At 40.6% G+C, this 14,737-nt stretch overlaps 1 protein-coding gene across 2 annotated transcripts in view; it reads left to right on the top strand.

Moving 5' to 3' along the window:
- Adam22 (ADAM metallopeptidase domain 22) overlaps nucleotides 1-9,003 on the top strand; it is a 95,134-nt gene extending 86,131 nt beyond the window's left edge. For both annotated transcript variants that reach the window (XM_023708045.1, XM_023708046.1), the window contains one exon: nucleotides 5,598-9,003. In XM_023708045.1, the coding sequence (XP_023563813.1) occupies nucleotides 5,598-5,618 (21 nt within the window). In that variant the 3' untranslated portion in view covers nucleotides 5,619-9,003. The remainder of the gene's footprint in view (nucleotides 1-5,597) is intronic.
- Nucleotides 9,004-14,737: the final 5,734 nt, after the last annotated feature.

The raw sequence follows: 14,737 nt of genomic DNA on the forward strand, positions 1-14,737 counted from the left end.
CTCTTTTAGTATTATTTTAATGTAGTTTTCAGATATGTTTGAAAGCAGATTAATTAATCAAAGTATTATGTTTTAACTTGAATTTTGATTACCCTCTGAATATTTTGTTTTGGAAGCAGAAATGAATGCAATTATATATATATATATATATATATATATATATATATATATAATGTTATATCATTGTAGATCTGAATAGTCCAAGACATGTTAACTTTTCACAAATCCACTGAGTCTCTGGTTTAAGGAAATGTGTGTGGTTATCAGATTGACTAGGGTTGGATTGTGGTAGACTAACAACTGGTGATCAACTTGTAACACCCAGCTGAGCTGGGCATGGTGGTACATGCCTTTGATCCCAATACTCAGGAGGCTGAGGCTGGAGGATTGTTTTGAGTTCCAGGCCAGCCTGGGCTACAAAGTGAGCTCAAGGCCTACCTGAACTACACAGTGAAACCCTATCTCAAAAAAGAGTGTAACTCCCAGCTGATCTGAATCAGCATGGTGCTGGGTGTGGAGGGCCCACCTGAGCATCGCTGCCGGTAGCGTGACAAGAAGAGGAAGGGGTGGTGCTCTTGGTTCTCTTGGAAGAGCTTGCCACTCTGGTTTTCTTGATATGAACTTGTCTGTTCTCATGATAGGAGGAGCTGAGAACCTCACTGTTACTGAGGATGACTATGGTCCTTACTTTGAACGTCATTTCCTGGCGCTAGCAGAGATCCCTCAACTTGCTGCCACAGATCCTTCATCCTGCTGATGTAGACTTTTGAGCTTTCACCACTGACCTTTGGGTCTTCCCAGCACAGATCCATGAAATGGACTTGCATGAGTCATTGTCATGGGCTCTTGGCCTCCAGCAGGACTAGGGGTGGCGGAGAGCATTGTTAGAGGCTGTAGGTCTTCAGCTGGACTTATTCAGGATATTGCCATGGGACAGGCGCCTAGCTATATTCTTTAGATCTTTAGCATGTAGACTGGTTTCTTGTATTCCTTAGTACTTGACTTCTTATGGTAACTGTTATGAAACAATCCTATAAATTTGTGTCCCATATTAAATTGTTTCCCTTGCAAAGCCTGACTATAGCGTGGTCATGCCTATAATCTCAGCACTCTGAGAGGCAACTTTGACCCCACCTAAGCAACCTAGTTAGATTTAAAGAAAGGACTAGAGATGTAGTTTAGTGTGAAGGCCGTGGTTTTAATCCTCAGTACTATAAAGATGAAGAAAGAATATTGTTTCCTTTTAAGTTTTAATCATGATACCACTGTCTCACAGGATTCCTGGAGCACATCCTTCATGGGAAACTTGAAGCCTAATGGAGTTTAGAGAGGCAAACTCAGAGGTTTAAGTGAAAGATGGAATTACTTGGGATCCCTAGACTTTGTTGTGGCCAATTATACTATGTGGATCTTCTTTGAAATAATGTTGAAGGCAAAAAAGACTTTTAAGATCTTGACAGAATAAATAACATCAAAAAATGTTCAGTATTGCTGGCTATTAGAGAAATGCAAATTGAAACTTTGAGATATCATCTTACCCCATAAAGAATGGCTATCATAAAAAAAAAATCTAATAATAAAACCTGGTGAGGGTATGGGGAAAAAGGAACCCTTCTGCACTGTTGGTGGAAATGTAAACCAGTACAACCACTGTGGAATCTGTTTGGAGATTCCTAGGTAAACAAAACAAAAGCAAATTGAAATTCCATTTGACCCAGTTAACCTTCATCTGGGTATCTTCCCAAAAGAGTTAAAATCACCAAATTACAGGGACACATACACATCAATGTTTATAGCAGCACAGTTTATAATAGCCACAGCCTCTGTGTCCATCAACACATGAGTGGATAAGGAAAATAGTGTATTTAGACACAGTAGGATATTCCTCTGCTCTAAAGACACATGTGAGCCGTTTATAAGAAAATAGTTGCAACTTGAGAATGTAATATAAAGTGAAATAAGTCAGACACACAAGCTTAAACTTCACATGATTTCTCTCATGTGAGAAACTCGAATATATGTAGTTCAAATAATTCCCCAATTACCTATTATGTTGTTTCAAAAATATTTTAATTATATGCTAATTTGTTTCACTTATACTAGTCTTTTAAATAATTTATTGAGAAATAAATAGCAATGAGACAGTTTTATACTACTAGTTTCTATTCGGTAAAAAGAAAGTTTTTTGCTAGTATGTTTGCTTTTTCTTTGTAAAAGAGAATCTTTTTTTGTCTGTACTCTGAGTAACTATTTTGAAGATAATGATATACACTGTATTAATCATTGTTATTTGTTAGATTTTTTTTTTTTTTTTTGTATTTTAGGGAAGGGTATACAGGGTGTTCAGGGTCTCACTACTAGATGAGACTCATAATGATCCGCCTGTTTACAGCTTCCCAAGAGCTGGGATTACAGGCGCGCCACCATGTCCAGTCTCAGTTGCCCTCTCAGTGCACTCCGGGGGGCAGGGCCGGCACAGCAGACCTGGGATGGAACCCCTGGGCCCTGCAGGCGCTTTAATCCACTGACCTGTTTGGCTGGCCCTAGATGTTTTATTTTTTTTTATAAAATATTAAAAATTTAAAACACTTGATAGATTTATCTGCTAGTAGGTCATAGGTTCATGAACTTTTTGATCTTGTTTAATGCCTGAGAGCCTCTGTGATTGTGAACGTAAATAATGAGATCAAGGTAACTGTGGATCACTCAGATTTTATCTCAGCCAGCCAAGCAAGAGTCAGTAAGAAAACACATCATTACCTCCACCTGAAGAGGAATTGGTGCCAGGTGAAGTGGCACACACCTGCAGTCACAGCACTCAAGAAGCTGTGGCAGGATCTTGTGAGTTCAAGGCCAGCCTTGTGAACCTAGTGAGTTCAAAACCAGTCTGAACTACTTAATGAAACCTTGTCTCAAACCCCACCCCCAAGAGGAAAAAAAAAATCATTAAAAGATGGTTAGATGGGGCTGGGGAGATAGCGCAGTAGAATAAGAGCTTGCCTGGCAAGCGCAGGGTCCTGAGTTCAAATCGTGGCACCTCAAAAAAAAAAAAAAAAAAGATAGTTAGATCATTCAGACATCATTAAAGGTTGATTAGGTTATTATAATTTAAACAATCTTTTTAAAAGGATTAGTGTTTTGTTAAATTTACCTTTGTGTGTTAATATGAGAAATGGTAAATGGTAGAAAACAAGATAACTCAGATTCCCAGGGGCAGATGGATGGACATCTCCTTTGCAGGGTGCGATGTGTGATGACGAAGTTTGAGTTTGCTGCCGTTGTTCTCCTCCTCAGAGAACTGGCTAAGGCGAGGATCCCACTTTTTTCTGCTAAATTGTCTAGATCACTGTTTTGCTCCATCAAGTTGGGGACATGTCCTCCACTGTTGTGAAGGATGTAGGCTGCTGATATCAGTGGAGAGACATGAACGTGACAGCTCCCCAGAAGAAGCAGCTGGCCCATGCTCCCGCTGCTCTCAGGAGTGGGAAGGTTGGGTCTGTCCCGGCCATGTGGAGCAGCACAGGAGCGTGTGGCCACGTCCTACAGAGTAAGTGGCGCTGGACTCTAGGCTGCCTCTTTGCTAATCAGTAGCCTTGCTGCTTCTGTCTCTTCACGAGAATCCTCAGATCTCCTCAGTGTCATTCATTTACTCCTCTTTTTTGCCAGCTGTCACTTATTATTACATACTCATAGCCAAATGCATAGAAACTCCAGCTCTGGAGTCATTCTTGTTTCTTCAGCATTCTGACCATTACTTGAGCATCAGACCAAATCTTTTTTTCCCCTTGGGCACCCTGAAACCCCTACTTAACTTCTCTCTACCAGTAGGCATCAATAGCTCAGACATCCTCCTGGCTGAGAGGTCTCTTGGGCTTTCAAGGACAGGAGCTGGGTGTCTTTTTAATGATAAACACACAGCAAAGCAGCCTGAGATAGAGAGCATCCATCAGTGTAGTATGCAGCCGCAGGGGAGAGCCACTGCACTAGCCGTATGAGAATTCAGGGGGAAGGAAGGGCATGTGTAGCTTAAGAAGTATTTTTTTTTAATTTTAAACAGAAGCAAGCAAGAAATAACAAAACAGAGTTTCAAAACAAGCTAGTAGGAGAGTAACAATAATCCGCACTTTGTGTATTGTTATATTCATAATAGATGCTCAAAGTACAAGATACAGGCATGAAACATTGTCCAGAAAAATACTAGCACACTCTCTTCTCAGTGAACCAAGTGAGACAGTTAAGATAATGACTATCTTTTTGTTTTGTTTTGTTTTGGTTTTTTTGGGGGGGTTTTTGGCGGAACTGGGGATTGAACTCAGACCTTTGCGCTTGCCAGGGAGGCACTTATTCTACTGAGCCATCTCCCGGGCCCCAATAATGACTATCTTAACTGTCTTGTGTATGTATCTACTTTTTCTTTTCTGCTTCCTTCTTTTCCCCTTTGTCCCATCACAGGTTTTCTTTTCCTTAGATCAGTCTTTTCCCTGCTCACAATACCTATTGTGCTTTTTTGATCTTGTTTACTCTTTCAGATTCTCAGAATAGTGAGACAATATGATACTTATACATGTGGGTCTGACTTATTTCACTTAGGAGTATGGTCTCCAGTTGTATCCATTTACCTATAAAAATCTCAAGTTTATCTTTCTTTATTACTGAGTAGTATTCCATTATATTAAAAAAAAACACGCATCTTTTTTATCCATTTCTGGGTTAATGGTCATTTGGGTCATTTCCAAAGTTTAGCTATTACAGATTGTGCTGCTGTAAATGGGTGCACATATATTGCTGTGGTATGATGTTTTTAATTTTTCTGGAAAAATACTCAGAAAGGTAATAGCTGGGTCAAATGGGACTTCAAATTCTAATTTTTTTTCCTTTTTTTAATGGTACCGGGACCTTTCACTTGCCAAGCAGGTGCTTATGCTGCTGAACTATGTCTCCAGACCCCTAGTTTTTAAAGGACTCTCCACTCTTATTTCCACAGTGGGGGAACCGCACCAGTCTATGCTCCCACCAACAGTGGAGAAGGGTTCCTTTTTCCCCACAGCCCTTCAAGCATTTATTATTGGTTGAGTTCTTGCTGATAGCCATTCTTTCTGGAGTGCTGTGGAATCTCAGTGTTGTTTTAATTTGCATCTCTTGAATGACCAATGATGTTGAGAATTTTTTTCATGCATTTATTTTCTGTTTGTATTTTTTCACCTAAGAAATATTTTTATTTCACTTTGAGACAGCAGGCATCATGCTTGTTATGTTCTCATCTCCACCTCCTGAGTAGTAGGTGTTACCGACGTGCCACCACACCAGACTCCAAATTAACATTTAAATTTTTCTTGTTTTATGTGAATACCTCTTTCAAAATGTTGAAGAACATTAAAAGAGGTTGTGAAGGTTTTTTTATATATAAAATGGTGGAAGTTGTTATAAAGGTTGAGTTGCAGGTTTAGACAAAAGAGCTAAACAGTAGACTGTAAGAGTATGTATCAAGGATCGAGCGTGGATGGGTGAAATTGGTGAATGTCTACCTCTTATAGTTCAGCATTCTTGTCTGCTTTTCTGTTTTCACAATGTGCAATTCTGCTTTTCTCTTTATGCAGCTATGGGAGACATCCATTTAAGATCCACTGTTTACATGTGACACATCGAAACTGTTTACTTCAACTTTTATAGAAACCCAGCCTCATGGAATCACCATGAATCTTTCCACTCTTCAGACAGTGCGAAGACCCTGGGAGATGCCACAGAGAGGAAGAAGCCAGTTTTCACATCTGGATATCATTTTCTTTTTGTCATTGGCTTAGGATTTAATTGAACCATGAAACAAACTACTGCAATGTTATGCTGTAACACGGAACTGGTACTGGTAGGTTAATGGATAATTCACCTGACAGATAGATATATATATAAATAGAAATATCAATAAATTAACTCACCTGACCCAAATGTAGCAAGTTTCCTAAGGGACAGTAGTGAACTCAGAACCTGGCCTTCTGAAGCACATCCTCATTGCAAACAGTAATGCTATATGCATGAAGCTTCTATTCATTGTTTTTCATAATTAAGGAAACAACATCCCATACTAAAAACTAGCATGCAGGGCTAAAGCATATAGGATTTTTCTGCAGAACCTTAAAGCCTCAAGAGGCCAATATCCCACATGCTAACTTTAAACATGTATTTTTGTTTTGTTTTTACTTTTCATATTTATATCAGCATACAAGGACAATTGTACATATGTAAACATTTTTAAAATTCAAAAAAGCAGCTGTTACACACAAGTGTATTTTGCCAAATGCCTAAAAACAGTCATGGTCATGTCTTTGTCTTCTGTCCTGTGGTCTTCAGCGTGTACAAGCAGATGCTGTAAATAGTGGTCAGTGCTGTAGTGTGTCTCGCCTAGCTGGTATCTGTCTAAAGGTGGTGTCCCCTAAACTGTATGTAGCAGGAGGCAGTTTTGAGGAGGGACTAAGTGAGAGAACAAAATGCCTGGTAAGACTCCAGCCACTGTAGCTTGCCGAAGCGGAAGGCCAGGAGCGCAGCTGCCTTGGGACACTGTGACCACCTGGCTGCTCCCTAGGGATTAGCTAGCTTGCTCATTCTCTTGGGGGCACGTAGTGTCTGCCTCAGTGCTATCTCGTTCGGTACCAGAGCACATTTGCTAGTCTCACCCGGAGGCTGATGAGCCCAGTGCAGCATGCGTAGATCAGGCAGATACACCAAACACACGTGTGACCCAGGAGCTCCCATCTTGCCGGTACTCTAGTTCTTTCTAGCCTGAAGTACTGGGTCCTTAACAAAGCATTACAACCAGTCTTATCTAAGAAAGGAATGACATTGCAACAGAAACAACTTTATGCTGTTTCTTAAGGCTATTTATCCCCACTGGGACTGAGGTCCAGCAAGTCATTCTGTACTGACTTTAAGCAAGGTGATGGACAGTGAAATTGTTGGAGCTTAGAAACCTCAGCAGGGCATAAAGGTGAAATAAAATTTAAGCCATTACAGTGCAGCAGTGGTGAAGTCACACAAAGAGCTGGCAGGGGCAAGAATATGATGTTTTGAGCCCTATAATTTGTAATCCTTAGAAAAATGAGAATTTAGGTTTAAAGCCCCTTCTTTAAAAACCAAAGTTTGATACCATCATATGCAGCTCTGTTATTTCAAAAGAAAGGAACTCTGTCTAACGAATCAGAGATTGCTGGTGCTGGTCACTGGTCTGCCCTGAGGTTGTCTTCCGATTGCTTCTCTTTTGTGAGAGGAGTAGAATCAATAATGAGAGTTCAGAAACAGCCTCTAGATTTTACTTCTTCCAGTCATTTCCATGGACAAAAACCATCTCATCTCTATGCATCGCCATTGTGGATGCCCAAACTGAAGGGCCAAGTCAGATGCTCTTTGTTGATGTTTTCTATCACAGCCTCTCTTGTAAAAGTCTTTGGAAACGTTTGAAAATCAGTTTAACCATCCAGAATTATACAGTGGAAAAAACACAGCAGTTTTCGTGCTGGGAAAGGATGTGACTGTGGAAGCCTCAGTAAAGCCATGTTTCAGCCCGAGGCTGGGTTGAGTGTGGGGCAGTGCTGTGGCGCAGCTCCAGCCAGGGACACAAGGGCATCCAGGTGGATATAGCAAATAAAGTGACGCTTGACCAAGATCACTTGAAATGTGCACTGAATGTTTTCTGGTATTGAGTGTGTAAAAGGCTAATATTATAAGATTTATTTTGATTATAAGAGAGATTATAGATTTGAATGTATAACGTGCCTCATGTAAATATGCTTCATAGTTATAGTTACACAAGCCTAGTTTGAAGGACTCCACAAATGGCTAGCTGGTCAGCTGCTTATCTGTCTATCTACCTACCCAACCTATTTATTTTTTCTTATCCTCTCAATTATTTTTTACCTGAAACTAACATTTCAAATGAAAATCAATATAATGTGCCTTTGGGGAGATGCAGTTGTTCAAGAAGTATATTGTTTGTAATTATACTCGTTGGTTCACATAGAACTGAAAAGTATTTTTGTTTTATTTGCAGAGAATATGATTTTTTAAAATAGAGTAGTTTTAATGTGCTATTCTGAGCATCTACTCTATCTCCCATGTTTAAATGCTCTTAGAAGCATTTGTGGAATTCTTTGACAAATTTTAGTTTTGATGGGTAGTTCCGTGAAGTATCTATGTGTACACCCATGATTGGTGATCTAAAGCTTTACGTTGAAACATTTTGACTTTTCATTCACTGAGGTAGATAGAATGGATCCATAGCATGAACTATAAGCACAGCAATTATCGATTTTTGGAGGGAAACTTTGAGGCTACGTGGCAGTTTGTACCATGATGCTGATATCAATATTCCCATCTACTCTGTATCTGTCCCTGCTCTCAGAGAGGAGCAGTTTGCTGATTGGCTTTATGGTTTGGTGAATGCCTTTTCCCCTCAGAAGTTCTGGTCACAGATGAGACTGCAGGTCACAGCTCTGCTGCCCAAGATATTTTGTTTATGCCATTATTATCGTTTCTCACATAAAGGAATATGTGAAACTTTTCAGGAGTGTCAACAGGAAGGTGTGAGGTGACAGGGAGTCTGCAAGGAATGGATTGGCCAGGCTGACTGTTCTCTGTGTCTAGCACTTACTTTGGCAGGAATGAGAAATCTTCCTCTGGATTCAGCAAGCTAAAAGATAACCTCAGTCCCTGCAGCCCCTGCAGTGCGAGGAAAGGTCAGCTCAGGACCTCTCCAGCAGCTGCCGCACAGCGAAAGCTGAACAGCTGACATGGCTGGGTTTTTAAAGAAGCTCAATGCCTCAGTTAGGAAGCACCTATCCTTGCAGTTGTCCCGTGGGAACAGAAGTGACAAATACAACAAACTTGGGGTTCAAATGACAGACTTCTTTCTCAGTTTGATGTTGGTGCTTAGGTGACAGTACAGTTTCTCTTCTTCCTTATTTTAAAAGGATTTTAAAACTTTGTAAGGTGAGTTCTGCATAGAAATTCATTTCTTCTTTTTGAGACAAGTCTTCATTATGAATTTCAGTTCAGGCTGGCCTTGAACTCGCTTTGTAGACTAGGCTAGCCTTGAAATCACAGCAATCCTTCTTCCCCAGCCTCCCAAGTGCTAGGAGTACAGATGTGGCCAACACACTGGCCTGGCATAGAATCAACATAAGATTGGCAGTTTCTAAAAAAAGTTGCTTTGAAATAAAATTAGATTTTCTGTTACTTCCAGAGAAAGACAGTTTGGATTCCATAATCAGCTTACATTTTTCATTCCTTTTTGTTGACTCCTTTGCATATTAGCATAACTTATACCTGTCCATTTTTCTAGATCTTTTTTCAGTACTTACTGCCTTTTTTCAGATTTTGTTCTTTTTTAGCTACCTATCAGCCAGAATACAGTATTTCTAGTTAGTTTTTTCAGTGTTTCAAAATTAAGTTCCTTCATTTCCTTTTATCATAATTTTAACCTTACACACACACACACACACACACACACACACACACACACGCAAATAGCCAATACTTTAAATATTTCCATGTTATTAAACATGGTAATCAACCCTTGTCTTGATAAAACTGTTTTGCTTTATTTTACTTGAAAAGAGGAAGGCTGTTGAGCAGCTTGCGGTATACAAGGCAGGACGAGCCGTTCGGAATGGACAGGCTGCTGGGGCAGGACACCTGCCTACAGAGTGTGGCAGACACCGATGCCTGTGGGGCACACTGTAAATACGCCCTGTGGCTTCTAAGTTAGCATGGCTTTTCCAGGACATGCCCACTCTCCCATTTTCAGCCTATTTTCTAATTTTTATTCTACTAATTATTTTCAATTGTTTTCCTCTAGAACTGCCACTCTGAAGTATATGCCATCTACATGAACTCTTTCCCATTCTTGCTCTCTCAGGTTAAAATGTATAAAAAGTAAATATTTCTGTGGCATGGGGCTTAATTTTGGACTCATATTTACTTTTCTTCTCTGAGATGTTTTCTGAATGGTTAAGACCTTGATTTTTTATCAGTAACTTTTCTCCTGGCATTGGGCACCTAAGGACTATAACAAAGGCACTGTTCTACCATCCCTGCACATATAGCTTCAGCAAGACTTCATGAAGCATGGGACAGTGTTTATGCTCACATCATTTTCAGTGTTCCATAACTGTCTACAACATGAAGTGTCTTCATGAAGGATTCCTGCCAAGACAATTTCTACTGTTTTATAAGCATGGGCTGACAGTCAGTAAGCATCCTCCCCACTACTAGCTTAAGGGACACTTCCAGAGCCACCTTACTTCTGAAGTAGCCCTGCCTTCAGTAGCTGTGTAGCAGTTTCTTCATGACTAGGAACTTCTGTTATGGCTGGTAGGGCTTTCTTTGGCTTCAGAGGAAATTTGGAGAAATGTAAGGGTGCAAAGTTTAAGGTGTAAGGCATCTTTAGTCCCTTCATTGGACGCTGGCATGGATCATTAACCTTGGAAAGTCACTGAGAGATCTGATCTAGGGTGTCAATTCCAGGAGGGGGAAGAAATAAGCAGCAAGCTCTGGGATATGGGGCATCTAGCCCTGGCATTACGGCACAGTGGACACTCACATGCAGAATGCAAAAACCAGGCATACAGCAGAACTCAGATGGCCACTAAGCAGGTTGCAAGAAAAGAGGTACAGGGGACCTAAGGCAGATCTGTGTGCTTTGCATGTTTACCAAGTGTTGGCTGTGTAAGTTCCATGTGGTCCTGTGTTGCTGTGGTCATAGAACCTGTATCATGGGGGTGCTTCAAGGGCAGCAGAGTTTTGGTCAAGGACTCCATCATTTTGTGTTCCTAAGAATCTTTGAAACCAAAGTAGGCAAATTGTCTTGTTTGGTTTCAAGAAGGCATTCAATGAAACTAGGCAATGTTATTAAGATAATGTGCACAACACCATCAAGTTTCAGAGTTTATTAAAAAAAAAAAAAAGATACACCGATCTTCATCCACTATAGGGTTCAGCCTTTTATAAATTTCAAGCTGTGATTTTTGTTTTGATAACTAAGCTTTAAAATAAAGCAAGCAGCCCCAAATCTTTAAACATAGAGGTGCTAAGTTATATCGGATAACACAATACAGAAAGTGCTGGTATGAATTAATGCACTTACTAATATTGAGTTCCTGCTAAATTGTACATGTGTATCACTGCCTGATTGGAAACGCTACTTTTATTTTCTAATGGAGCACAAAATCAAAGTGATTCTACAAGCAGTCTTTTTAATGGGTAAAAAAGGCCGAACACCTTTCTTTTGTATGGAAAACTTTTTTAAACCCTGTTTGCAAAAGTGCTTCATAAAACATTCATTCGGCATAAGCATATTTTTTTTCATTTGTTGGAAGAGTTGTCCCCCAGACTAGCATCCCCAAAAGACAACTTGCAGAAACTGGGTGTTCTACCTAATCAACACAGTTTCTGTGTTTGCTGGTGTCGGCCTGTGCTTGTGTCTCCCACATCTGAAGTGTCGGAGGCGTGATGCTCATCCGCAGATGAGGACAGCCACCTGTGAGGTGTGCAGCGCACGGTTTCACTTTTGACACCCAAGCAATCATGTGTATATACTTAGTTGTGCATCATTTTAACATTCTTTCTGCACTTCAGGTTCTTAAGCTATTTTAAAATTATTGGATTTTGGCAAAAACCAATAGAAATGTATATGGCGACTGCATTCCTGAGCAAGTGTGATTTGTTTTATGGCTGTTAAAGTTATGAAATTGTTCTCACACTGTAAGTAAACAAAATCTTGCTGTTTTTAAAGGTCACTGTAACTTGAGGTTTAAATATCTGGCACAATTTTATTAGTATTCATTTCCGAAGCTAATATAATACTACTGTTTTCTATGTTACTCTCATTGTAACATCAATAAAGTGACTTTCAATAAAAGATTTGTTATTTTGATGTACAACTTCCTTTAATCTTTTTTTTTTTTCTCCCAGTAGCTACTTTCTCTTTCATTTGTCAGGGTACTTTTATAGGGAGCCATTTCCTTTCTGTACCAAAGCGAAGCAGACAAGAATATTAGCCTAAGAAATGCAACAATCCTTTAGTAAAGCCCGCACTCAGCTTGTTGGACAGTTTCCTTGGCGAGGTGGCACATGGAGTTTCTTCCACTTACCCACCTGCCTTGCCTGAAAAACACTCCGCCTCCCTTTAATGAGGATTTATTCCTTATACTCTGTCTGAAACACCCTAGTTGGGGTGGAGTGCTTATTTAATAAGGACAGATAGTCTTTGATGGGTTCAGTTTATGTTCATGATTACTGCTGCCTAAAGAGTGTTCCACCCTGGCTTTTCTATCTCCCAAATGTCCAGTTTCATTGTCAGTTATTATTTTGACATTTGCAACTTCCTTGGCTTCCACTCCTAGTCTTCTGGGGAATAAAGTGATCAGGGTACTGTTACAAAGTGAGAAAAAAATACAAGGTTATTGATGAAGGGTTTGTATATTTATTTTAAGATTAAAAAATAAAATGTTACATATTGTTGCATTTCTTGTATTTATAGTATCCCAGACATATAATCATTTATATGAGACTGAAATAGTAATCAGGTGAAACAAAGCCTAGGCTAGAGAGAGCACCAGTGTCAGCTCGCAGGCCATGGTAGGCACAACCTGGATAATGCTTTACTCCAGAAAAGTCATGCTTTACTCCAGGTAAAGTCAGAGCTTTAACCTAATGCCTGCTGTGATGCAGGTATATGCCAGCTGTCTCCAGGGAGCCCTGGGCTTCTAGCAGCCCCATTCCTATGGAGCATGAGGGACATACTTTATGAAGTATGAATCTCTTGAAGCACAAAGCTGAAGCAAACATTTCCAGAATAAAATATAATGATGAATTGGAGTGCTCTGAGGAAGTTAACCAAAATATTCAAGTTTGAGCACACAGCTTTCCTATGTTCCAGCCTTATGCTTTAATAAAAATAAATAAATGGACAAAGAAACATTTTAAAGAAGTGGGTGAAGCTGCACTGGAAGTGCACAGTGAGTGAAACAATTGAATATAAGGCAGCATAAGACTCTTGTAATGAACACTTCGCCATAATTAAAGAAAGGAGATGGCAATGTCGAACTTGTCAAGGGGAGGAAAACTTTCAGCTGCAGTATATGAAAACTAAGCTCATGCTCTTGGAAAGAAATGATAGAAACTGCAGAGAAGATAAGGAGACTTGTTTCAAAGTATCAATAATTAGAATGAATTGAATGACACCAGAAGCATGGTTTATAATATTCTGGCATTTACTCTAAAGCAAGTTCAGAAATAAGATCAAGGTAGCACATTTAGGATTTATCAGAGGACTAGGATGGTCAAATATGGCTCTTACTTTGGGGCAGCAGTAGCCTTCTTTCTTACTGTTATACTTACAGAGGAAATTACTTTCGTAAGCTATGAGTTATTAAAACACCCCTGGTGAATTTAAAAGAAATAGCAGTTATGGAAATGTTGAAGCGAGTCCCTACCTCTCGGTCCTCTGGGTACCTGACCCTCTTCTGGGCAGCAGAGACCCAAGCAAGGCTTTGTGGCTGCACAGACAACAGGTCTAGGATGCAAGCTGGATGCACCATGCAAGACACAGCAGGACGCTTCACACTGACCTATAATCTGGCCATAGCTACTCACCAGGGAAATGTAAATTGTAAAATATATATATATATATATATATATATATATATATATATGCACTATTTGAAAATGTATTAATGAAATGAGACTAAAGAAGCTTAGAAAACTTACTGTCATTGGTGGACAACTAATTGTTCACTTGAATGGTAATGCTCACATTGTGCCCTAAAATAAGACACACCTATGCTGCTGGTAAGGCGGAAGTAGAGTAGGGCCACTTTTTAATCTATAAAACTGTTGCAGATAAAAAAGGCAAACCAGGCACCTTGGGCCCTCCATATCCGACCAACTCCAGGCCCTGCGAGTGTGGGAGAGAGCCTCTGCTCTGTCCTGCGCCAGCCCACCACTCCAGACCCAGGCCTGCCACATGAGAGAGTCACTTCCCCGCATTCTCCAGACCTCCCCCACCTGGGCAGACCCAGCACAGCCCACCCTCTGAGTGAGAACTTCCACCGCGCCTTGGGCCCTCCATATCCGACCAACCCCAGGCCCTGCGAGTGTGGGGGAGAGCCTCTGCTCTGTCCTGCGCCAGCCCGCCACTCAAGGCCCAGGCCCACTGCTTGAGAGAGTCACTTGCCTGTGTTCTCCAGACTACTCCAGACCACCCCTGCCTGACCAGATCCAGCGCAGCTTGCCATCTGAGTAAGAACTGCTGCTGAACTCTTGGGAGTCTTGCAGACCCACCAAAACACAACACTGGTGAGTGTGTAGGAGAGCTTCTGCGCTCTCTCGCCCCCGCTTCTCATACCCCTCCAGACTCAGCCCAGATCTAGCATACAGGCTTGAGGTAAAATCCTGCAGCTAAAGTCCCCACAGTGAGAGACTAGGGTCAAAACCACACAGCTAATCCAGGAACAGATCATTTTATCAGAGGTGTACAGCAAGGCCACCTCCAAGGGCAACAACAGTAAGGAGCTGAGCACAGTAGCCTAACCCAAGCCAGGCACAACTGCATGAACAGAACTTGGTATATTAATACCTGAATTTCATTAAGTGATAACATAATTGCACCAAAGCTCTACACCAAAGGCCACAGGTCAGTGTTAAAAGAAATGATAAAGACAAGGAGCAAAACGCAATCTCAGGTCTCAAG

The sequence above is a fragment of the Octodon degus genome, unplaced genomic scaffold (assembly GCF_000260255.1).
Source record: "Octodon degus isolate 3935 unplaced genomic scaffold, OctDeg1.0 scaffold00323, whole genome shotgun sequence".
Taxonomy (NCBI): Eukaryota; Metazoa; Chordata; class Mammalia; order Rodentia; family Octodontidae; genus Octodon; species Octodon degus.